Raw genomic sequence first — 25,489 nt, 5'->3', positions numbered from 1 at the left:
GGTATTTAGGTAGGAAGGGGTCTTCAGGGAGGCACATACTTCTCTGCAGACTCCTTTTTAGGAGAATTCATCTTCATAACTTGTTAGAGTTTGAAGGGCCCTTGAAACCACTTGCTAGCAGGGACTTGTTTTAAATTACAGAGCAGAGGGAAGCAGAGCTGGAACCAAACCTCCCAAACTCTGGCCTCCTGGCTCCCAGGCTGGGCAAGCAGCTGTGGAGACTGTTAGCAGTAGTACAAAGATCTGGTGGAGAGATGGGTGTGGCGGGAGAGCGGAGCCCTGGGTGGTGTCCACTGGAGACCCAACATCTTAGAGGCTGGGTGAGCCCCTTGCTGTGCTGGCTGGTTCTCGCAGGAGCACATGGGCCTCGCTGGGCAGGGCTATGCAGAGGCACCTGGGGCGCTTGGTGAGGATGTTGGAAGTTACTCATTTACATGAAGACTCTGAGTCAGGATGAAGGATGTCACTCTGCTATAGGCTCAAGTGCCCGGGTTGAGACTTAGAGACCCCTAAGTTTCAATATAAGCCAACACCCATGGCTGAGAGTGTCATATGACAATTCCATTCATTCATATCCACTCACACATTTCTGATCAGACTTTGCTCTAAGTGCAACCTTCTTTGTAAAGCCTTTAATGGCCTTCGAAATGTGATAAAATTAACAAATATTTTGCACACGCTCCCTTTGGACTTAGAGACACAAGTATTAGTTTTGTGTGTGATATCTGCATTTGGGACTCAGAGCCCAATAAATGTTGATCTATACTTGGTTTGTAAATAGGACCTTACTAAAGGATTTTTAAAGATCTTTCCCTATTCTTGGAATTGCTCAAGTTTTGCATATTTGTACACACGTACATTCACGGCATTCCTGACAGTGGTGAGAATCGAAACAAACGTGCTGTGCCCTCTGTACGTCAGTGCTTCCCGCCTCTGCATTCCCACTGATGTGGACATCGCCAGGTGAGCTTGGTGGTCAGCAGTAGCCTCGGACTAGCCACGGATAAACCAAAATGCATTTGATTTGGAGAACGCAAACAGCCCTGATCACCTCTGAGGTCATCTCCGTGGCTCGCGGCCCAGTTTGGGCAGCCGGAGAGGAGACCTGCCAGAGCGATGTTCAGGGTGTGTGTGACTAGATTTTGTGTCTGCGTAGTGGAGTGAATGCAGCCAGCTGGGAGAAATTCCCTTATGCTGGTGTCAGCTGGCATGTGATGCAAATGCACAGACACATGGGCAGAGGGTATGATCACTGTTGCCTGATCTGCTGCCCCTTGTCTCTGCCCAAGCTGATGCCGCCTCCCCAGGAAGCCTCTTGCCCTTGAGCTGGGACTTTCCTCTCCAAACCTCCCAGTGCACATTAGTGCAGGAGAGTGGGCACATTCTGCCTGTCATTTGTGGCTTTCTCTGGTCTTTCCTTCCAGGTTGTAAGTACCTTAGTGTTGTTGAACACAAGTTCATGTGCCCAACACACAGTGAAGCCAAACGAAAGAAAACATTGGAGTTTGGAGGGGAGAAAGGTTTATTGCAAGGGCCATACAAGGAGGACGGGGCGTCTCATGCTCAGAAGACCTGAACTCCCCGACGGGTTTCAGGGAAACATTTTTAAAGGCGAGGTGAGGGAAGGGAGTCACAGGGTGTGTGATCAGCTCCTGCACAGTTCTCTCTTTGGTTGTTGGTGAAGTAACAGAACAGTGTCATAGGGGTTAACACTATCAATCCTCAAGCTCTAGTAGGTCTGGGGACCATGTGCTCATGGTCATTAAGTAGTTAACTTCTTCCATTTGGTGGGGGTTTTAGCAACTGTAAAACAACTCAGGAAATGTACATTAGATACAGTTATCTAGGTACTTCAGGGAGGAACTAGAGATTCTGTGACTGCCATATGACTGACTTACTGTTTCAATTGTTACCAGTTCTTCTGGCCCCACTGCTACTTTTGTCACTACCTGTTCACATCCTTTCCATCATTAATTCTTGAACCAGGCTTCTGTGACCTCGGGGAGGCCTGGGAGACTACAGCTTTTATACAAACAAGAGGCAGGCAGAGGACATGGCAGGAGGGGTCGGTTGCAGGAAGGCCCCATAGGTTACATTAGGAGCAGGAATCCATAGTAATAACAGCCTCTACTTAGGATCTCCCCTGCCACCTACCGTTTTATAGATGCACGTACTTAGTTTGTTCTGGCTGCCATAACAGGACACTACACTACACACTGGGTGGCTTCAACAACAGAAGTGTATTTCTTACAGTTCTGGAGGCTGGAAGTCCGAGATCAAAGTGTCGGCAGGTTGGGTTTCCTCTGAGGCCTTTCTCCTTGGCTTGGGGACAGCTGCCTTCTCTCTGTGTCCTCATATGGCTTTTTCTTTGTGTGTTCGAATCCCTGATGTCTGTGTGTCCAGATCACTTCCTGTAAGGACACCATTCAGATTGCCTCAGGGCTTACCCCAATGGCCTCACTTTAACTTAATTACCTCTGTAAAAACCGTTTCTCTAAATACAGTCACATTGGGAGGTACTGGGGGTTAGGAATGACTTTGGGGGGGGATATAGTTCAGCCCCAAACAAATCCTAAAAGTTAACAATTATCATCCCTGTTTCGAGCCTGGGGAAACTGAGGCTCAGGGAATTAAAGTAACTTGCCCCAGGTCACACAGGTAGTCAGTGGCAGGACTGGGATTCACAGTCTAAACCCTTCTTTCCCCACCTGACGACCAGTGACTCAGGTCTTAATCTGTGGTCTGCAGTGTGCTCCCCCCAGGATCCAACACTCAGAAGACATAGTCACTTATTCGCTGAATGAATGAGCAGGGTGTGTGGGACAAGAATTTGTACCAGAATGTTTGGCAGACGTTCCGCAAAGTCCAGCACCCAAGGGTCGAGATCCTGCATCTCTTTTGGCATATGATGGTCCTTAACTTCTCGTACAAGCTATTCCAATCTGAACGCAGTATGATTAGTGTGTCAGAAGGAATCACATTTTAAAGTGTTAATTAGCCTTTCTGGGCCATTTAGCTACTGCCTCCTCTCAAAATACTAAAAGCAATTACATGGTAATTAAGAAAAATGACCAATTTTCATAGCAAAGTGGTTGCCTTTGGTTTTCCCCCCACTAAATATTGAAGTCCAGAGAGAGACTCTCTTTATAGTTCTTTAAAATACCAGGACTTTCTGCTTATCTTCAGGAGGTCCCGTGGGCCTGGGGGGTGGGGGGGAAGAGAAAAAGGAGGAGATTTGCATATTTAAGATGTGTGATCTGAGCCAACGCCCCTGCAGCTACAGCTAACTATATCCCACATCTTTTTCATGGATTCCTTTGAGAACTCAGAATCCAAATCCAGGAGCTGCCATCTAATAATAACCACAGGGCCCCCCACCCAGCCCTGCCCTGGGGGCCCCTATGGAGATAATGCCCTCGCTCCTGAGCAACCCACGGGACATAAATACCAACAGGCAGTCCTGAAAGCGGGCCTTTGAAAGCGGGCCTTATTTGCGCAGGCCCTTGCCTGCACGCTGTCCCTGGCCCCGGGTGGGCTGGATTTTTCAGAGAGTGGGAGGCCCTGGGGCCCTTTTGTGCTCCAGAGACCAGGAGGTAGGTAAGGTATGAAGAGGTGGGCAGTTATAAGGCTGCCAGAAATCAGTCCACCCAGGAAACAACACAGCCCTAGAGCTGCAGAAACCCAGGAACTGGAGCGGTGGGGCAAGGGAGGTGGCCAAGATATAGCCCAGACTCTGCCCATGGACCCCCAGGACCCGTGCTCCCTTTGCTTCCAGACTGGCCTCACTCCCACCCCTGTCACCGTTGACCTAATCACCAAACCTGAAGGTCGTCTGTCCGTCTCTATTTTCCTGCCCCTTGCAGCTCTTCAAGGTCCCATGAAGACCCGCTTTCTGCCTTTTGGGTCCCTGCGCCTCCTGCTTTTACCTTGGCCTCTTGGGCGTGTCTTCCTTTCTCCTTTTCTTTTCCTCCTGTAAAGCCACCCAGTCCTCAGCTTTGGGCACCCTGTGGCCTCTCCCTTTCTCTCCTGCGTTCAACTCTCACTTACCCAAAAAAGACCCCCAATTCTACATGTACTGCCGCCTGTTTTCTCTCCAGGTACCATCCCGTGTTTCAGGCTCCTTGCTGGGTGTTTCCACTTGGATGTACTTCAGACTTGACCGACGTGTGTAAACGCGGCTCCTCTTCCTGCCTGTACTATGTCTCTCCTTTTCCAAGTGCCAGACTTCCCCTTTCCCATGTTTTCTAGATCACATTTGGTGTCCGAGTCCTGTCAAGTCTTCTTTTAAAATATCCCCCCCCCAAAAAAATAAAATAAAATATTCCCTTATTGCCCTCTCTACTATTCTTTTTTTTTTTTTTTTTTGAGTTAGATCTGTATTTATCAAACTGGAGGGATATCCATAATACATTATTAAGCAGATATTTTAAAAAGCAAGCATCTGCCCCGGTCTGGGAAGATCCCACATGCCGCGGAGCGGCTGGGCCCGTGAACCATGGCCACTGAGCCTGCGCGTCCGGAGCCTGTGCTCCGCAACGGGAGAGGCCACAACAGTGAGAGGCCCACGTACCGCAAAAAAAAAAAAAAAGCAAGCATCATGTATAGCATGATCCTAAAGCAAAACTTCCATATGTGTACATATATTTGTTTGTATTTATATGAACATGGAAACAGTGTGGAAAAACGCATACTGTGCTTTTAACAGAATTACCATAGTGGGATGAAAATAAATGGAAAAGGATTAACTTTTCTTTATGCATTTTTGGATTGTTTCATTTGTTGAAATGAAACAAATGTATAACTTCTGTTTATATTTTTTCTTTTCCATTATAGTTTATTACAAGGTATTGAATGCAGTTCCCTGTGCTATACAGTACAACCTTGTTGTTTATCTATTTTATAATAGTAGTTTGTATCTGCTAATCCCAAACTCCGAATTTATCCCTTTCCCTCTGCCCTCTCCCCTTTGGTAAACGTAAGTTTGTTTTCTATGCCTGTACATCTGTTTCTGTTTTGTAAATAAGTTCATTTGTATCATTTTTTTAGATTCCACATATAAGTGATAACATTGGATATTTGTCTGACTTACTTCACTTAGTATGATAATCTCTAGGTCCATCCATGTTGCTGCAAATGGCATTATTTCATTCGTTTTTATGGCTGAGTAGTATTCCACTGTGTATGTATACCACATCTTCTTTATCCATTCATCTGTTGATGGACACTTAGGTTGCTTCCATGTCTTGGCAGTTGTGAATCCCTCTCTCTTATTCTGATTCCTGCTCTGGTAGACCATGTGATGTAGTGGAAAGAGCAGGAGATTTGCAGACCGACACAGGGTTCAATTCTGACCATTTTCTGGTTGTGCAACTTCAGGCAAATCGCCAAATTGAAGCTTCCTATTCACTGTCCACAAAGTAGACACATGCAGGGGGTGGACACCCGCTCACCACACTCAGCTCACTGACCTCAATATAGGGCAGGATTTCTCAGCCTTGGCACTACTGATACGTTGGGCTGGATAATTCTTTGCTGTGGGGCCATCCTGTGCCATATAGGATCCGTTCAGCAGCATCTACTCACTAGATGACAGTAGCCCCTGCCCACCGCTAGCTGTAATGACCCAAAATGTCTCCAGACTCTGCCACACGTACACTGGGAAATCAAATCACTTGAGAACCGCTCGTATGGAGTGATGCTGAGTCTTGGGTTGTGGGTCCCAGGTGTTGAGGTTTTAAGTTTACAGCCACCAAGCCACATGGGGGAAGGGAACCAGCAAGGATAATATTGGAAGGCATGGATAGGTTTTGCTGTGGTTTAATATTTTACAAATGGTATTTCCTGTCACAGAGCTGAACTAAATGCCACATGTGTTTGTGATGAAATATTATGGGCTGCAGACGTATGTGTTAATAGTACATGCAGTACATGCAGTGGGCACCTCTCCTACGACTTAGGTTGAGAGTGTGCTCTGCAAGGGTTTTCCCTCCACTTAGGGTTTTGTGTTGTCTGTTTCAAACTTTCAGTTTCCCCTTTAAAGGGAAAAATTCTAGAGGAATATTTTAAACACTTTCATCGCAAACCTTTAAGAAAATTCTTCATGGATGCATTTTGCACACTGGGCTATCCCTGACTTTGGCTTTGTTTCTGGGATATCTCAATATATCCCCGAATGCAAAGAGGGTACTACAGACTCCCAACCACACAAAATGAGGGGGAGGTTGTTTTTCTCAAATGCAGCTCCAGCCTGGTTCCACTATTGCAGTTGAGGAGTCAGGCATTGGGAAGAGTCAGAGAATTCCTTCTTTGGGGGGCAGTCAATGAAACCACACAGAAACTGACATGAAGACATTCTTTCTCTAGATTATGCAGCGTTGCTGTAGAGCAATAAAGTCACAGGCATAAAGGACTAAATTCAGCCCTCTGTAGAGGCGAGGGCGTTGCTCAGGGTCCAGATGTGTTCACGGAGCTTGAGTAGGAGTCAGCCCGACAGTGACAGTTTGGGCGGGGCTGAGAGCAAGAAGCTGCTGCTAGGTATCGGTGGCGCCTCCCTGAGCTCTGCCGGATACCTCTTCAGCATCAGTCCTCCCCCAGCACCTGGCAGAGACAGAGAAGCAAGAGCCTAGAGATCATCCTAGAGGGTGGGGGTCTCCACAGATGACTCGCTGAAGTGGGGACAGAGTCTGCAGCTGCAGACCACCTGGAATGCTGATTTAACAACCAAATGCCTCTAATCTGATTTTGTTTGACGATCTACGGGGAAAGGTAGAACTTCATATCTACACTTTATTTGCATGGTGTCTCCAGAGAAGCAAAGGAAAACTGCCAAGAACAGCAGAAGTAGACCCTGGAGAATAGAGGCGGGAGGGGGATGGTAGGGAAGGAGGGACGGTTGCAGGGAGTTATGCAGAGTTTGGGGACTTAGACAATGCACCAAGATGGTCATGAGAAGAGAGGGTGGACCTAAATGTATGTGTTGGGCAGCAGGTCTGAATAATTGTTCATCACTAAAGGTGGGATGGCCAGTTGATGCAGTCGAAAAGGGATGGGAAGTAGGGCAGGCTGAGATGTGAAAGCTACTCTCAGAATTGACCCAAATTTCTCCTGAGTTGTTGTTCTTGAGAACAGCTGTCTCAGAGTTTGTCTTACCCACAGCCTGATGTCCCAAGGCAGACGCTTGGTCTGGACTTTGTGGAGAAACAGGCTCTTCTCAGGTGAGAACAGCATCCTTCAGTTTAGAGAGTTCCTGGCTCCAGGAAGTGGTGGTTCCTGCCCTGGAGCTTTCCCCTTAGTGAAAGGTGGCATGGTGACACCGGCAAGTCCTTGGATCTGTCGGTACCTCTCGGGTGGTGGATGCTGTCAGTCATAGACTTTGGGATCAGACAGACCAGGTCATAGTCCAGGTCTGCCTCTTACTGGCTGGGTGACTTTAGGCAAGTAGATAAACCTCTCTGAGCCTTATTTTCCTTTTCTAAAAAAATGATAACATATAATTTTATATTAGATCATATTATTATATCAACCCCTCATAGGGTTGTGAGGATTAAATGGGATTATGCACATACAGTCCTCAGCAGACAGTGAGCACCTGGTACTTGATACATGTTTGTTGTTGTGTTCGGTTAACACAACAATAAACTCTAAATTCAGTGATTCTTTGAACTGGGGAGGGCAGTATAGAGATTTACTTTATGGAAAACTGAAAAGACCGTTTAAAATTATTCAATCAAAAATTTATTGAGGTGCATATTTATGTCAGACATTTGCAGGCAATGTGGAAAATGCCCTAATGGATGAGACATGACCCCTCCTTCTGACTCTCAAAGAATATATGAATTTTTCCTACAATAACTTGAAAACTTGTATCCCAGAATCCTTTTTGGTGAGGTCATTTTTCCATACCAGTGCTCGTTATTCATAAGGCTTATTGTAAAAAATTTGCAATATTATTAATAATATTTAAGGTATTTCTATTGGTGAAAGCTTTACTTTTTAAAATAATTTGAATAAATTTATGACAATCTCCATACTACTTTTATAAGAATTCCAGTATGATTTATTTTTTTAATTGAAGTATAGTTGATTTACAATATTGTGGTAGTTTCAGGTGTATAGCAAAGTAATTCATTTATACATATATACGTATATATCTATATATATTTTGTCGACTCTTTTCCATTGTGGTTTATTACAAACTATTGAATATAGTTCCCTGTGCTATTCAGTAAATCCTTGTTGTTTATCTATTCTTATGTGTTAGTGTCCATCTGTTAATCCCATACTCCCAATTTATGCTTCCCCCACCCCTCCCCTTTGGTAACCATAAGTTTGTTTTCTTTGTCTGTGAGTCTGTTTCTGTTTTGCACATAAGTTCATTTGTACTACTTTTTTAGATATGTGGTATCATATAATATTTGTCTTTCTCCTGGTATGATTTCTTCAGTGGAAGAAGGGGGTCAGGTTCAGGAATTGTGTGTAAGTACAGCCTTTCTCACGTTTGTCGTGACCTGGGGCCCTCCTTTGCTGACCCAACACTTAGAATGGTGGTTGTAATTAATTATTTTAGGGCTTCCCTAAATATTTTGAGAGGTGGTTAAATGCTTCTGAATGCCACTGTCACAGGTGTTGAGGTAAAAGGTTGAAAATCCACTGTCTACCTACAACCTTGTTATTCCCAGTGTAAGCATGTGCAATGACTTTTAATGTGTTCTTAAGTTTACTGGACCCTGATGCTGCTTTGAAAATAGGCAGCTGAAAAGAATGTCTAATAGTCTTAAGGGGAAGCAAACACGCTCCCCTAGAAACCTTCAAACCTCAGAGATTGACTTCTAGAAATTTCCACCATAATACATTTTACTTTTCTCTCTGTGCCTTATTTGGAGTCTTGGTGTCTTGCCCTGTCTGTGAAGTTTGTCTGGAATTGTCTTCTAGGAGTTTCAGGATAATCCAGATCGACTGAAAACAGACCTCTGAAAGGATTAGGGTATGTAAGATAGGATGGAATCCACAGCTGAGGAGAAAGCCAGGGAGTCGAACCAGGGGAATCTTTGCTTCAGAGGAAGGCAGCTGGGGACGTGGTCCCAGGAGTCCTGGGTTCCCAGCTCTCCACTAACCGGATCCTGACTTTGGAGACGGCATTCCAATGCTCTCGTCACCTCTGGATTGTTGTAAAGTCTAAATGACATGTTGCCTTGAAAGGGCTCTGGAATGGTAAAATTCAGGGCCCTCTGGGAGGCATCGATTTAAATCCTATTCCATTTGCAATGCAGAAAAAAAATACTGAGGTTAAATAGGTGTTATTGCTTGAATACTTTTGGATTCCAATGTCCTGAAGTAGATGGTGTGAAGTTGCAGATGATTAAAAGAAGACACATTCTAGATCCCTTGCCTCTGAGCTTTCTCATGCCTCCCTGAGACCCAGTGGGCCTTGGACAGACCAATGCTCTGGATAGGATATGGCTCCCCCCTTTCCCTGCTTGGGGTGGGGATGGGTCAGGAGGGAAGGAAAGTGCTGGTTGGAATTGACTCTGGTTGTTGACTTCGGGAGAACTGCTTGGGGTTCGGGGTGCTTTGAGACTAAAATAGAAAGATGAGGTCATATAGAGAGGGAAGGGGCAAAAGAGGTAAGAGAGAAATGGAAATACGTATATAAAGGATTGATAAGGGCACAAGAGGGGTACAGAGAGGAGAAAGAGGAGCACAGTGGGAAGCAAACCTGTCCCTGACCACAGAGCGCTGGAGTCTTAGCTGCTCACCTCAGAGCAACATCTAAGTGCTGCCTTTTCAACAAGGACAAAGGTTTGGGTTCCTATTGGGCACAATTCTGTTTGGTTGGATTAAACTTACGTTATATTTGCTGAGTGCCTCCCTGCGGAAGAGTCTAACACGGGTCAGAGTGCGCTTTGCATAGATTTTGCCTTCAAGGTAGGAGACTTTTTTGCAAGGTGTGCTTTTAAAAAGTTCAAGGGTCACTTAAAAAGTAGTGGGATTGATTTCTTTATTTGGCTTATGGAAGTCACTTTTTTTCTCATAATAAGCAAAAACTCTGAAGAAACCAGTATCACTTCCAAATTTTGAAGCTCCCAATGGAAAATGGATGAAGTGAAATGTTTGGTGTAGATCAGAACAGAGTTCAGTCTGAAGCTGAATTATTTCTTCTCTTGTTCTTTCTTTCTTATAAACCCAACTAAAGCAAATATTTACACAATCTCTCACCCTATATGAAGAATTATTTTGGCTGGATTCCTTCTGAAGATGGTGGGATGGGATGGATCAAGAAATATTGTTGCAGATTTCCTGCCTCTGAGCCTCCTGGCTGTGTCCCATGGAAACACTGCTCTTCCTGCTTCAAAGGGAAAGTGCTTTACGGCAACTCTAGCTCAAGGGCAGTGACAGTGAAATGCCCTCCAGAGAGAGCCAGCTGGCCTGGGCTGCTGCTCCACCGTGTGTTTTTGTGCCCTCAGGAATGTGTGGATTTAGCAAATGACAACACTGAGCGTGCCCGGTCCCCAGTGGAGCCCCAGGCCCTCTCTCTCTTTGTGTTGGCTCTTTTCCAAGCTTGAATGACTGCACTGGTTGAGCCTTCATTATCCACAAGGGGAGGTGAGCAAGCGGGTCAGAGGGAGAAAACTTGCCTTTCTCATGGGCTTTATTCCAACAGAGTTTGAATTTTCACATCAGTAGATCTCATGGAGTTTTACTTTCTGTCAGTTTGGAAGTTTGGTTAAAAATCCCAGTGGTAACACAATTTCTGCTTTGGAAAAAAAATTCAGTTGGATGTCAACCACAATAGAATTATTTTAGAGTTGGAAATGACCTTAGAGATTATTCTACTCTAATCAGTGAATGTCCGGAGGGGCTTAGCACACAGCTTGTAAGTGGTAGAACAGTGACCAGCATTCGGGTATCCAGCTCCTAGGTCAGTGCTGGGGCCTGTACAGCTCATTGCCTCTGATATCATTAGAATACTTCCAATAATATACATTGTACTAGATCAGGATGAAGTGACCTGTGTTCAAAATCTGGTTCTTTCCTAGCTTAGGTATATACCCAAGAGAAATGATCACACTGAGACTTCTACACAAATGCTTATAGCAGGAGTATTCATAATGGCCAAAAATTAGAAGCAAACCAAATGTCCCTCAACCCATGAGTGGGTAAACCAAATGTGAGATACTCTCACAATGAAATATGACTCAGCCACAAAGAGGAATGAAGTTCTGATAAATGCCACAACATGGATGAACTTTGAAAACATCATGCGAAGTGAAGGAAGCCAGGCACAAAAGGCCATATGTTGTAGATTCTATTTAAATGAAATGTCCAGACGAGGCAAATTCATAGGAAAAGAAAGGAGATTGTCACGGCCTGGGGGAGGAGGAAAACCAGAAGTGACTGCTCATAGGTACAAAGTTTATTTTTAAATTGATAAGAATGTTCTGGAATTAGATAGTGATGGTTGCACAGCTCTGAATATCACTGAATGAAACATTGGTGAATTGTCATTTTATATATGTGAATTTTTCAAATTATTTATTTATTTAGGCTGCACTGGGTCTTAGTTGCAGCACTCGGGATCTTCACTATAGCATGCAGGATCTTTAGTTGCGGCATGCGAACTCTTAGTTGTGGCATGCATGCAGGATCTAGTTCCCCGACCAGGGATTGAACCCGAGGCCCCTGCATTGGGAGCGTGGAGTCTTACCCATTGGACCACTAGGGAAGTCCCTATATATGTGAACTGTATATCAATAAACCTATTATAAAAAAAAAATCCTAGTTCTGCCTCTTACCAGTTGGGTGACTTTAGGTAATGACTCTAAATCCAAGTCAACTCAGCCATGAAATGGGAATAATGATATATACCTCCCAGAGTTGTTTTGATAAGTGGGATCATGAACTTGAAAATGCTTCTAAACTGTAAACCTTTGGGCCTGTCAATGGGTTATAAGTTCATTATGAATTGGGTTTTTATCTTCTCCTGTATTTTCTATAGCACTAACAAGGTCTAACTACATAGTAGTCATTCAAATAAAGACTTTTTGAATTGATTCAAAAGCACTGCAATTTAAAAAAAAATTTATAAATTGGGGTATAGTTGTTTTACACTGTCGTGTTAGTTTCTACTGTAGAGCGAAGTGGAGTTCCCTGTGCTATACAGCAGGCTTTCATTAGTTATCTATTTTATACATATTAGTGTATATATATCAATTCCAATCTCCCAATTCATCCCACTCCTCCTTCCCTCCTTTGTGTCCCTACATTTGTTCTCTACAACTGTGTATTTCTGCCGTGCAAACCAGTTCATCTGTACCATTTTTCTAGATTCCACATATATGCGTTAATATACGGTATTTGTTTTTCTCTTTCTGACTTATTTCACTCTGTATGACAGTCTCTAGGTCCATCCATGTCTCTACAAATGACCCAATTTCATTCCTTTTTATGGCTGAGTAATATTCCATTGTATATATGTACCACATCTTCTTTATCCATTCATCTGTTGATGGGCATTTAGGTTGCTTCCATGACTTGGCTATTGTAAATAGTGCTGCAATGAACATTGGGGTGCATGTGTCTTTTTTGAATTATGGTTTTCTCTGGGTATATGCCCAGTAGTGGGATTGCTGGGTCATATGGTAATGCTATTTTTAGTTTTTTAAGGAACCTCCATATTGTTCTCCATAGTGGCTGTATCAATTTACATAACCACCAGCAGTGCAAGAGGGTTCCCTTTTCTCCACACCCTCTCCAGCATTTGTTTTTTGTAGATTTTCTGATGATGCCCATTCTAACCGGTGTGAGATGATACCTCACTGTAGTTTTGATTTTCATTTCTCTAATGATTAGTGATGTTGAGCAGCTTTTCATGTGCTTCTTGGCTGTCTGTATGTCTTTTTTTTTTTTGCGGTACACGGGCCTCTCACTGCTGTGGCCTCTCAGCCTCAGCGGCCATGGCTTACGGGCCCAGCCGCTCCACAGCATGTGGGATCTTCCCAGACCGGGGCACGAACCCGTGTCCCCTGCATCGGCAGGCCGACTCAACCACTGCGCCACCAGAGAAGCCCTGTCTGTATGTCTTCAGTGGAGATATGTCTATTTAGGTCTTCTGCCCATTTTTTGATTGCATTGTTTTTGTAATATTGACTTGCATGAGCTGTTTATATATTTTGTAGAGTAATCCTTTGTCCATTGACTCGTTTGCAAATATTTTCTCCCATTCTGAGGGTTGTCTTTTTGTCTTGTTTATAGTTTCCTTTGATGTGCAAAAGCTTTGAAGTTTCATTAGGTCCCATTTGTTTATTCTTGTTTTTATTTCCATTACTCTAGGAGGTGGGTCAAAAAAAGATCTTGCTGTGATGTATGTCAAAGAGTGTTCTTCCTATGTTTCCCTCTAAGAGTTTTATAGTGTCTGGTCTTACATTTAGGTCTCTAATCCATTTTGAGTTTATTTTTGTGTATGGTGTTCGGGAGTGTTCTAATTTCATTCTTTCACATGTAGCTGTCCAGTTTTCCCAGCACCACTTATTGAAGAGACTGTCTTTTCTCCATTGTACATCCTTGCCTCCTTTGTCATAGATTAGTTGACCATAGGTGTGTGGATTGATCTCTGGGCTTTCTATCCTGTTCCATTGATCTCTATTTCTGTTTTTGTGCCAGTACCACATTGTCTTGATTACTGTAGCTTTGTAGTATAGTGTGACGTAAGGCAGTCTGATTCTTCCAGCTCCGTTCTTTTCCTTCAAGATTGCATTGGCTATTCAGGGTCTTTTGTGTTTCCATACAAATTGGGAAATTTTTTGTTCTAGTTCTGTAAAAAATGCCATTGGTAATTTGATAGGGATTGCATTGAATCTGTAGACTGCTTTGGGTAGTATCGTCATTTTCACAATATTGATTCTTCCAATCCAAGAACATGGATTGTTGGTATCTCTCCATTTTTTGGCATCATCTTTAATTTCTTTCAACAGTGTCTTATAGTTTTCTGCATACAGGTCTTTTGTCTCTCTAGGTAGGTTTATTCCTAGGTATTTTATTCTTTTTGTTGCAGTGGTAAATGGGAGTGTTTCCTTACTTTCTCTTTCAGATTTTTCATCACTAGTGTATAGGAATGCAAGAGATTTCTGTGCATTAATTTTGTATCCTGCTACTTTACCAAATTCATTGATTAGCTCTAGTAGTTTTCTGGTAGCATCTTTAGGTTTCTCGATGTATAGTATCATGTCATCTGCAAACAGTGACAGCTTTACTTCTTCTTTTCCGATTTGGATTCTTTTAATTTATTTTTCTTCTCTGATTGCTGTGGCTAAAACTTCGAAAACTATGTTGAATAATAGTGGTGAGAGTGGGCAACCTTGTCTTGTTCCTGATCTTCGAGGAAATGGTTTCAGTTTTTCACCATTGAGAATGATGTTGGCTGTGGGTTTGTCATATATGGGCTTTATTATGTTGAGGTAAGTTCCCTCTATGCCTACTTTCTGGATGGTTTTTATCGTAAATGGGTGTTGAACTTCCTCGAAAGCTTTTTCTGCATCTATTGAGATGATCATATGGTTTTTCTCCTTCAGTTTGTTAATATGGTGTATCACATTGATTGATTTGCGTATATTGAAGAATCCTTGCATTCCTGGGATAAGCCCCACTTGATCATGGTGTATGATCCTTTTAATGTGCTGTTGGATTCTGTTTGCTAGTATTTTGTTGAGGATTTTTGCATCTATGTTCATCAGTGATATTGGCCTGTAGTTTTCTTTTTTTGTGACATATGTGTCTGGTTTTGGTATCAGGGTGATGGTGGCCTCGTAGAATGACTTTGGGAGTGTTCCCCCATCTGCTATATTTTGGAAGACTTTGAGAAGGATAGGTGTTAGCTCTTCTCTAAATGTTTGGTAGAATTTGCCTGTGAAGCCATTTGGTTCTGGGCTTTTGTTTGTTGGAAGATTTTTAATCACAGTCTCAATTTCAGTTCTTGTGATTGGTCTGTTCATATTTTCTATTTCTTCCTGGTTCAGTCTTGGAAGGTTATACCTTTCTAAGAATTTGTCCATTTCTTCCAGGTTGTCCATTTGATTGGCATAGAGTTGCTTGTAGTAGTCTCTAAGGATGCTTTGTATTTCTGCGGTGTCTGTTGTAACTTCTCCTTTTTCATTTCTAATTTTTTGATTTGAGTCCTCTCCCTCTGCTTCTTGATGAGGCTGGCTAAAGGTTTATCAACTTTGTTTATCTACTCAAAGAACCAGCTTTTAGTTTTATTGATCTTTGCTACTGTTTTCTTTGTTTCTGTTTCATTTCTTTCTGCTCTGATCTTGATGATTTCTTTCCTTCTACTAACTTTGGGTTTTGTTTGTTCTTCTGTCTCTAGTTCCTTTAGGTGTAAGGTTAGATTGTTTATTTGAGATTTTTCTAGTGTCTTGAGGTAGGATTTATTGCTATAAACTTCCCTCTTAGAATTGCTTTTGCTGCATCCCATAGGTTTTGGATCATTCTGTTTTCATTGCCCTTTGTCTCTAGGTATTTTTTGATTTCCTCTTTGATTTCTTCAGTGATCTATTGGTTATTTAGTAACGTATTGTTTAGCCCCCATGTGTTTGTGTTTTTTTACGTTTTTTTCCCTGTAATTGATTTCTAATCTCATAGCATTGTGGTCAGAAAAGATGCTTGATATGATTTCAATTTTCTTAAATTTACCGAGGCTTGATTTGTGACCCAAGATGTGATCTGTCCTGGAGAATGTTCTTTGTGCACTTGAGAAGAAAGTGTAATCTACTGTTTTCGGATGGAATGTCCTGTAAATATCAATTAAATCTATCTGGTCTATTGTATCTTTTAAATCAATTAAATATCAATTAAATCTATCTGGTCTATTGTGTTTCCTTATTAATTTTATGTCTGGATGATCTGTCCATTGGTGTTAAAGTCCCCCACTATTATTATAAAAGATTTCCTCTTTTATAGCTGTTAACATTTGCCTCATGTATTGAGGTGCTCCTCTGTTTGGTACACATATATTTATAATTGTTATATCTTCTTCTTGGATTGATCCCTTGATCATTATATAGTGTCCTTCCTTGTCTCTTGTAACATTCTTTATTTTAAAGTCTATTTCATCTGACATGAATATTGCTATTCCATCTTTCAATTTTCATTTGCATGGAAAATCTTTTTACATCCCCTCACTTTCAGTCTGTATGTGTCTCTAGGTTTGAAGTGAGCCTCTTGTAGACAGCATATATATGGGTCTTGTTTTTGTATCCCTTCAGCAAGACTGTGTCTTTTGTTTGGAGCATTTAATGCATTCACATTTACAGTAATTATCAATATGTATGTTCCAGTTACCATTGTCTTAATTGTTTTGGATTTGTTTTTGTAGGTCCTTTTCTTCTCTTGTGTTTCCCACTTAGAGAAGTTCCTTTAGTATTTGTTGTAGAGCTGGTTTGGTGGTGCTGAATTCTCTTAGCTTTTGCTTGTCTGTAAAACTTTTGATTTCTCCATCAAGTCTGAATGAGATCCTTTCTGGGTAGAGTAATCTTATTGTAAGTTCTTCCCTTTCATCACTTTAAATATATCGTGCCACTCCATTCTGGCTTGTAGAGTTTCTGCTGAGAAATCAGCTGTTAACCTTTTGGGAGTTCCCTTTTATGTTATTTGTCATTTTTCCCTTGTTGCTTTTAATAAATTTTCTTTGTCTTTAATTTTTGTCACTTTGATTACTATGTGTCTCAGCATGTTTCTCCTTGGGTTTATCCTGCCTGGGATTGTCCACGCTTCCTGGACTTGGGTGACTACTTCCTTTCTCATGTTAGGGAAGTTTTTGACTATAATATCTTCAAATATTTTCTTGGGCCCTTTCTCTCTCTCTTCTCCTTCTGGGACCCCTATAATGTGAATGTTGGTGCATTTACTGTTGTCCCAGAAGTCTCTTAGGCTATCTTCATTTCTTTTCATTGTGTTTTCTTTATTCTGTTCCACATCAGTGAATTCCACCATTCTGTCTTCCAGGTCACTTATCTGTTCTTCTGCCTCAGTTATTATGCTACTGATTGCTTCTAGTGTATTTTTTATTTCAGTTATTGTATTGTTCATCTCTGTTTGTTTGTTCTTTAATTCTTCTAGGTGTTTATTCTTTAATTCTTGTAGGTCTTTGTTAAACATTTCTTGCATCTTCTTGATCTTTGCCTCCATTCTTTTTCTGAGGTCCTGGATCATCTTCACTATCATTATTCTGAATTCTTTTTCTGGAAGGTTGCCTATCTCCACTTCATTTAATTGCTTTTCTCGGGTTTTATCTTGTTCCTTCATTTGGTACATAGTCCTCTGCCTTTTCGTGAATGTGGTTTTTGTTCCACAGGCTGCAGTATTGTAGTTCTTCTTGCTTCTGCTATCTGCCCTTTCTGTCTTAAGATATTTTCTAATTTCCTTTTCGATTTCTTCTTTGACCCATTGGTTAGTGAAGAGTGTAGTGCTTAATTTCCACATGCCTGTAAATTTTTCAGTTTTTTTCTGCTGTTGATTTTCAGTTTCATTCTATTGTGGTTGGAAAAGATACTTGATATGATTTCAGTCTTCTTAAATTTTTGAGACTTTTTTTGTAAACTAACATGTGATCTATCCTGAAGAATGTTATGCATGTGCTTGAGAAGAATGTATTCTGATGCTGTTGTGTGGAATATTTTGTATATGTCTGGTAGGTTCATTTGATCTATACTGTTGTTCAAGTCCTCTGTTTCCTTATTGATCTTCTATCTGGATGTCCTATCCATTATTGAAGTTGCTGTGTTGAAATCTCCTACTACTATTGTGTTGGTATCTTTTTCTCCCTTCAGTTTTTTAATGTTTGCTTCATATATTTGGGTGCTCTGATTCTCATAATTGTTATATCTTCCTGGTGAGTTGACCCTTTTTTCATTATATAATGCCCTTTTTTGTCTCTTATGACAGTTTTTGACTTAAAGTCTATTTTGTTCTGTATTAGCATGGCTACCCCTCGTCTCTTCTGGTTTCTGTTTGTATAGAATATCTTTTTCCATCTTTTCACTTTCAGTCTATGTGTGTCCTTAAATCTAAAATGGGTCTCTTATAAACAGTGTATGGTTAGATCTTGTTTTTTTAATTCATTCAGCCATCAAAAGTGTTACAGTTGCTTTTTTTTTTTTTTTTTTTGTGGTACGCGGGCCTCTCACTGCTGCGGCCTCTCCCGCCGCTCTGGATGCGTAGGCCCAGCGGCCATGGCCCACGGGCCCAGCTGCCCCGCGGCACACGGGATTCTCCCGGACCGGGGCACGAACCCACACCCCCTGCATCGGCAGGCGGACCCCCAACCACTGCGCCACCAGGGAAGCCCTAAAAGTGTTACAGTTTTTAAGCATTTCTTTAAACTCAGTTAATTTATAAATCTGGATACTTTTAAATCCAAGTGTTTCTCAGAACAAATGTCCTCTAGTAACTTGAATTTTTCCCCCTCATTTTATGTTCTTATTTTCTCTTTGTCCTTTAACAGAGACAACATATCTGATTCATTGGCAAGACCGCAATCTGATCCCAAAGATGTGCTCCACAAACCCAGGCAATTGGGTCACATTTGATGATGACCCTGCTTTTCAGTCTTCTCAAAAGTCAAAGAATTTCCCTCTGGAGAATCAAGGCATTTGTAGGCCAAATGGACTTAAACTGAACCTTTCTGGTACTAAGGAATTTCCCAGTGGATATTCCTCCACCAGCAGTACCCCTCTCTCCTCTCCCATCATAGACTTTTATTTCAGTCCAGGACCTCCAAGTAACTCTCCTCTTTCTACACCTACCAAAGACTTCCCAGGTTTTCCTGGCATCCCCAAAGCAGGGACTCATGTGCTTTATCCTATTCCAGAATCATCTTCAAACAGTCCACTTATACCTGGAGCAGGTTCTTCCATATTGCCTACTAAACCAACCTGTTTATCCAATGCTTCCTTACTCAGTGACCACTCATGTATACATCCAGCTCCCAAAGTGGGTCTTCCAGATGAAATGAGCCCTCACCAGGCTGAAAGCCTAGGGTTCCAAAGTGATACTCCCCAGTTTCAGTATTTTCAGGAGGACTGTGCCTTTTCAAGTCCATTTTGGAAAGATGAAGGCAGTGCTTCCCAGCTCACCTTTGACCCTCCAGGAAGCAGAAAGATGGTCCCATCAAGAGACAAAGAGATGCCTATTGATCAAAAAGCCTTAAATCAATGTTCACTCAACTATATCTGTGAGAAACTTGAACATCTCCAATCAGCTGAGAACCAAGACTCATTTGGAAATTTGTCTACGCAGTATCTGTATGCTGAAGATGCTGCCTCTTCCTTTGTGCCCCACATGCTCTTCAGGAGTCAGCCAAAAGCCGGATGGTCTTTCATGTTGAGAATTCCTGAGAAGAAGAACGTGATGTCTTCCCGTCAGTGGGGGCCAATTTTTCTAAAAGTCTTACCTGGAGGAATTTTGCAAATGTATTATGAGAAGGGGTTAGAAAAACCATTTAAAGAGTTACAGCTCAATCCATACTGCAGGCTTTCTGAACCCAAAGTTGAGAACTTCAGTGTGACAGGAAAAATCCATACTGTGAAGATCGAACATGTGTCTTACACAGAAAAAAGGAAATACCATTCTAAGACAGAAGTAGTTCACGAACCAGACATAGAACAAATGCTGAAGTTGGGATCCACAGAGTACCATGACTTCCTTGACTTTCTGACCAGTGTGGAGGAGGAGCTGATGAAGCTGCCAGCTGTTTCAAAACCAAAGAAGAACTATGAGGAGCAAGAAGTTTTCCTTGAAATTGTGGACAACTTTTGGGGTAAAATCACTAAAGAAGAAGGAAAATTGGTTGAAAGTGCTGTGATAACTCAAATCTGGTGCCTCTGCTTTGTGAATGGGAACACAGAATGCTTTTTAACCTTGAATGACCTTGAGCTGCAGAAGCGAAATGAATGCTATTTTGAAAAAGACCCAGAAAAGAAGGGGATTGATATTCTTGACTATCATTTCCATAAGTGTGTGAACGCACAAGAATTTGAGCAATCAAGAATCATTAAGTTCGTACCTCTGGATGCCTGCCGGTTTGAGCTGATGCGTTTCAAGACTTTGTATAGCGGCGAAGACCTTCCTTTTTCCCTGAAGTCTGTAGTGGTTGTCCAGGGGGCGTATGTGGAGCTTCAGGCCTTTGTCAACATGGCCCCGTTGGTCCAGAGACCATCCTTGAGGTCCTGTGACAACATAATGATACACTTTCCTGTGCCATCGCAGTGGATCAAGGCCCTCTGGACCATGAACCTCCAGAGGCAGAAGTCCCTGAAAGCCAAAATGAACCGCCGGGCGTGTCTGGGGAGTTTACATGAACCTGAATCTGAACCTGTCATACAGGTCACTGTGGGGTCAGCAAAATATGAGAGTGCCTACCGGGCCGTCGTATGGAAGATAGACCGGCTTCCTGATAAAAATTCAAGTAAATATTCAACACTCCAAGCTGATTTTCATCTGAAATCACTTAAATGTTTTCCCCCCTCCTCCTTGGGTTGAAACCAGGCTGAGGCAGATGGGGTAACGTCATTCAGCTGAGGCCATGCTTACATCGCTGGGTGGGAGATGGAACATTTAGTCAAACAGCTGGTTTATTGTGTCCCCTTATGCCTATTTCTACCAGATAAGTTTAGCCTAACATTTTTTTAAGGTATCATAAGAAATACCATCCGAGGCTACCATCTGCGGTACCGAGGGAAAATTTCTAGTTGGACTTCTTGACATCAACCGTCAGCCTCAGATATTAAAATTATTGTTCATATAGCTTAGATTCCCTAACTGACCTTTTAAGATCTGTCATCCTTGAACATACCTGAACTTTTTTGTGTTCTCAGCCAGTACCACTTCCTCCTTAGGGTTTGTTCCCCGCTTCTTGAAATAAGACTACCTTTCATTTTCACCCAAGTTAATTTCTTTTGCTGAATTGACCAATTTGACCATCTTGACAAGTTGTTTTAATTTTCATTAAGCATTAAAATTCAGTTACTTTTTTTTATTTTGTAAGGCAAACAATGAATCTAGAAGCTTAGAACTTTGAAGAGACAGCCCTAGTACTGCATTTATTTTAAAGTAGTAAGTTAGTAGTGGGTGTAACATAATAAAGCAAAAAAGCAAAATTTGAAGGTAGGGCTGCTGCCTGTTTTAGTTCAGTTACTTCTGGCAGAACACTGGGCTATGGAGCTAAGTTGGGGGCAGATTTGGGGCATCTGAGTTGATGCATTCATCATTTAGGCAAACCTTTATTGAGCACTTACTGTATTCCAAGTGCCACATCAGGTGCTGGGGCTAAAGAGAAGTAAGATTGATCCCTGTTTCCAAATAGCTCACATCTGGTCTAATCCTTCAGGGGAATTTAATTACATCCTAGGGCCCTCCACGCCGTGGACTGCGGAGGAAGCATTTTTATTCAGGGTGGACCTACAGCAGTGTTTCTCAAAACTGGCCGTCAGAATAGCCTGAGAGCTTTTAAATAACCTTGATGTTTAAGCTCTACTCTATGCCAATTAAATCAGAACCTCTGGGGGAGGGCCCCAGGCACCCATATGTTTTGAGAGCTCCCCAGGTGAACCTAATGTATGACCCAGGTTGAGGGAAACTGCTCTGCAGGTCTCGTGTTGTTTTGGGGCCGGAAGAGCTAGCCCCAGACTACGGTGGACCTAAGGGGCAGCATGCCACCTTCTCTGTGCCCTGCAGTTTTCTGGCTTAACATCTGTCAACTGATTGTATCTTGAGCTACAGACAGGGCCCAGCAGGTGAGAGACACAGCTGGCATCTGAGGAGCCCTAGGCCCCTGTGCTGAAGGGAAGCCCCCATTCAGTAGCCTTTCCTGACACTCCCTGCTTTTCTCCATTCATGCCAAATTCCCCTCCACCGTGTCCTCCTGACTCACAGTAGTTGGTGGTTACCTTCTAGTCCCAAGGAACAGCCAGGAGAGCCCAGGCCCAGGGCGGGGAGAGGCAGTGATAGGATAGCGTGGTCACAGGCGTGGCCTCTAATGGTACCTCTTGGTCAACTCCAGCATGATGGGAATATCTTCCAGGATATCATCCACAGCGGTAATGCTTCCTGCCTTCTTGATAACGTTGCTGGAGGAGCAAGTTCAAACCATTCTCAGATTGTCTTCCCCCCCAGGGAAACAGATTTTGAGGTTTTGAGTGTGTGGTTCCAAGGGATCTGTTCTCAAAGTTATGTGTGCTGCCTTTTAGGTGAGAGACGTTCTAAAAATCAGAATATCGTTGCCTTTTATTTTGCTGAACACAGAGGGAAAGGGGGAGGTAGGCTGGAACGCGAACCGTAACCTCCTTGGTCCACAGATGTCCTCTGAGGTCTGGGTGATAAGCTGACTCCTGTTCTCCTTTGGTCCTAGGGATGGTCACTGGGCCCAGAACAAAAGGTCAGGTGCACCTTTTGCCTGGATTTGCAGCAATGCTTATGTCTCTGAGAGAGGAGCACAGAGGGCTCAGCCTGCTGGCTTGTCCAGCTGGGGTCAGCGGGCCAGGGGGACAGGTTCGCAATGAGCCCACTCCAGCTGCTCTACCTCGGAGCAGGCACTCCAGCTAGACCCTCCGGGGCAACCACGCCTTTTTTTTTTTTCAACTGAGAACCTGTACCAATCATTCTTTTCTAATTTTGGAAGGAGAACAACATACAAAGCTTCTTGTGAAAATGTTCCTGTTCAGAACAGTGCATTTTCTCAGAATTAATGGTAGAGTTAATTGATTCAGTCAACAAGAGTTTAGTAAGAGGGCTCACTCATTCACACGTCCATTCCACAAACACCCACTGAATTTCCTCTAGGTACAGGCTCCGTGCTGGGTGCTTGGGGGATACAGATGCAAACATGATCCCTGCTGTCTGGAAACATAAGTCTAGTAGGCGAGGCAGACGCAGAAGCAGCTATCCAAATGAGCTGTGGAAATCTGCTCTCTTCTCTTCTGGAACAGGTACAGACGTTATCTAATAGGGATCCCAGAGGAAGGAGTCATCAACTGCAGGGGGCAGTAGGGAAGGCTCTGCTTCAGCTTGGCCTGTGAGAATCAGTGAATAGGAACAGCAGAAACACAGGCGTGTCGGTGGGGGACCTTACCTGAGTTATGGGGCCGAGGGGGTAGTTGGAGAAGAAACCAGCCTGCCAGGAGGGTCGTGAGCCAGGCTGTGGGGTGTGGAGTTTGTCAGCAGGGCCTCAGGAATGTTTTCAGGCATGACTGTGACAGAATCCTACCTTGTTTTAGAAAGTCAGGCGTACGTTGCAGAGGAAAGATTCAGGAGTAGATTATAGTACAGGGAGGCTGGTAGGAGGGGAGAGAGGTTGACCAAGGTGGAGGGCAGTGGGAGCACTGAGACAGAGGTGAGCGGTGGGTGAGCGAATTCAGAAGAGGTGACCTCGAGACAGTGACAATGGTCTGTGGGCCTGGGGGAAAGGGAGGGGCTGGGAGGAGGTCCGGGTGGGCGATGGTGCCATTAGCTGAGATAGCCTCTCCTCACTCCTTTTAAAATCTGTTTCCCAGCCCTGGCTGCATGTTAAGAGTCCTTAAAATCATTACAGCTTTAATATTTAAAATACCCATATTTAGGCCTCATCCCTACCAATCAGACTCCCAGGGTGAGGCCCAGCTATTGGTGCTTGTAAGAGGCTCTCCCATGCAGCTGGCCTCGTACCTCTCCTGGGAGACCTGTCATGGCCTCCTAGACATCACTCCTCCCTGCTGCGTATCCCTGTGTCTTCTAGAGCCCTGTTATTGCCCTCCCATCCATATTTACCAGCAGTTGAGCTCACTGAGAACAATTCGAAGAGTGTGCATTCCCAGAGAGGCTGGCTGGACTTGGCCTTGGCCTTTGGGAATATTTGTGGAAGACTGTCATAGCACCAGGCTCACACAGAATGTGAGCATTCCAGACAATTACGTGGTGAGAATTCACTGACCAGATTCTTTGGGATAAAGCTGCTTTGTTCAAATCAGGTCTGTGCACCAAGAGGAGGCCCGGGAAAAGGCAGTGAGGCTGTGTCTGGTGGAGTCTGGGGGAGGGGGCAGGGGGCAGCTCTGAGCCAGGCTGGGGCCCAGACACTTCTGGGATCCCGTGGCCCTGTCGCCGAGGCTTCTCCACGATAGGGGCTGGGGGAGGATAATGCGAAGAGTAAGAGGCTGCCTGGCATTTTGCTTCTTGAGAAGAAACATAGAAAGAGTAAGGTTGGGGCAGAGAGGAAATCTTTATCCTAAGGCAGTGCTTCTCAAACTTTTGTGTGCATATGAATCACCTTGTTAAAATGTGGACTCTGAATCAGCAGGTGGGGCTCCCCAATACTGTGCCACCCACACGTGCTCCAGTGATGCCAGCGCGGCTGGCCATGGACCTCACGTAGAGGAGCAAGGACTTAGAGTATCTCGATGTTTCTATATGATTTTAAAATCACTTGGGCATTTAGAGAACAGAGGATTTTAAAAGAGGGTCTTTAAAACGTTACCCTTTCAAGCTAGTTTCTGAAAAACCTGTTAGAAAAAAAAATTTTTTTAGAAAGGAAACTAAAAAAATGTATGAAGTATATGTACTAATTAAAAAAAAAATTTATGCCCCTTTCCTGGGGATTTTTGAGATCGGAATTGAATTTTCCTATTGGTGAAATAACTTACATGTGATATCAGGGGAGGTGGGAAGGGATGCTGGCTCCTTAAATGTCTCTTCTACCAGCACATCGATGCTTAATATTCCTTTAACAGTGGGTGAGCCTTTCGTTTTACAACAAAGGTTGGCCCCAGATAGTTCATTCAGGCTAAGGTGTGAATGGCAACAGAGGACAGTTTCTTGTGCACAGATTTTGCTGGGGGTGGGAAAGAGGAGGAGGAGGGGGGAGAAGGAGGAAGAGAAGGTGGTGGAAAAGGAGGGGGAGGGAGAGAGAGGAAAAGGGAGGAAGGAGAGGGAGAAGAGAATGAGGACATTTGAAAACACCGATTAGTCATAGAGGGTACATATGGTAGCGTAGAATTAGAAAGAGAAGTGAGCATGGTGGAGGGTCAGTTAACAAATGTATCTATCTCCACTTTCCCAGTTTTAACCAATTTTTAAATATGACTCGCCTTTACTTTTTTCTTTGCTTTCTCTTCAGCACATTGGTTGTTCTCTCCTCCTCCACTACTTGTGTCATCCTTCTACCATTCATTCCCTCCAGCTGTCACCAATTCAGTTTCACGTGTGAAATATTTTGGTTCAAGAGGGACCCGGTATCTACTAGACCTAAATAGATTTCGTGATTTGCATTCCTGGTCCTTAGAAAGTGATGAGGGACTAATTACCGAAGCCCGAGAGTGCCCCCTGGTGGTCAGTACTGAGATAAAGAACATGATTTTCCTCTATCTTTTGTTCATTCACTTGTAAATTCCACAAATATCCTTTGAGCCCCTAATGTGCCAGGCTTGTGCTAAGGACGGACATGATACTGCTCTTCATGGATATCAAAGTC

General features: G+C 43.2%; 1 protein-coding gene across 1 annotated transcript in view; it reads left to right on the top strand.

Moving 5' to 3' along the window:
* The window catches only part of STON1 (stonin 1), a 53,223-nt gene that overhangs the window by 19,785 nt on the left and 7,949 nt on the right, over nucleotides 1–25,489 (top strand). The window contains exon 2 of the mRNA XM_033838572.2: nucleotides 18,497–20,458. Within this exon, the coding sequence (XP_033694463.1) occupies nucleotides 18,544–20,458 (1,915 nt within the window). The 5' untranslated portion in view covers nucleotides 18,497–18,543. The remainder of the gene's footprint in view (nucleotides 1–18,496; nucleotides 20,459–25,489) is intronic.

This window comes from Tursiops truncatus, chromosome 14 (genome assembly GCF_011762595.2).
Source record: "Tursiops truncatus isolate mTurTru1 chromosome 14, mTurTru1.mat.Y, whole genome shotgun sequence".
NCBI lineage: Eukaryota > Metazoa > Chordata > Mammalia > Artiodactyla > Delphinidae > Tursiops > Tursiops truncatus.
Note: the sequence above shows the minus strand (reverse complement) of the source record. Positions and strands in the feature narration are given on the sequence as shown.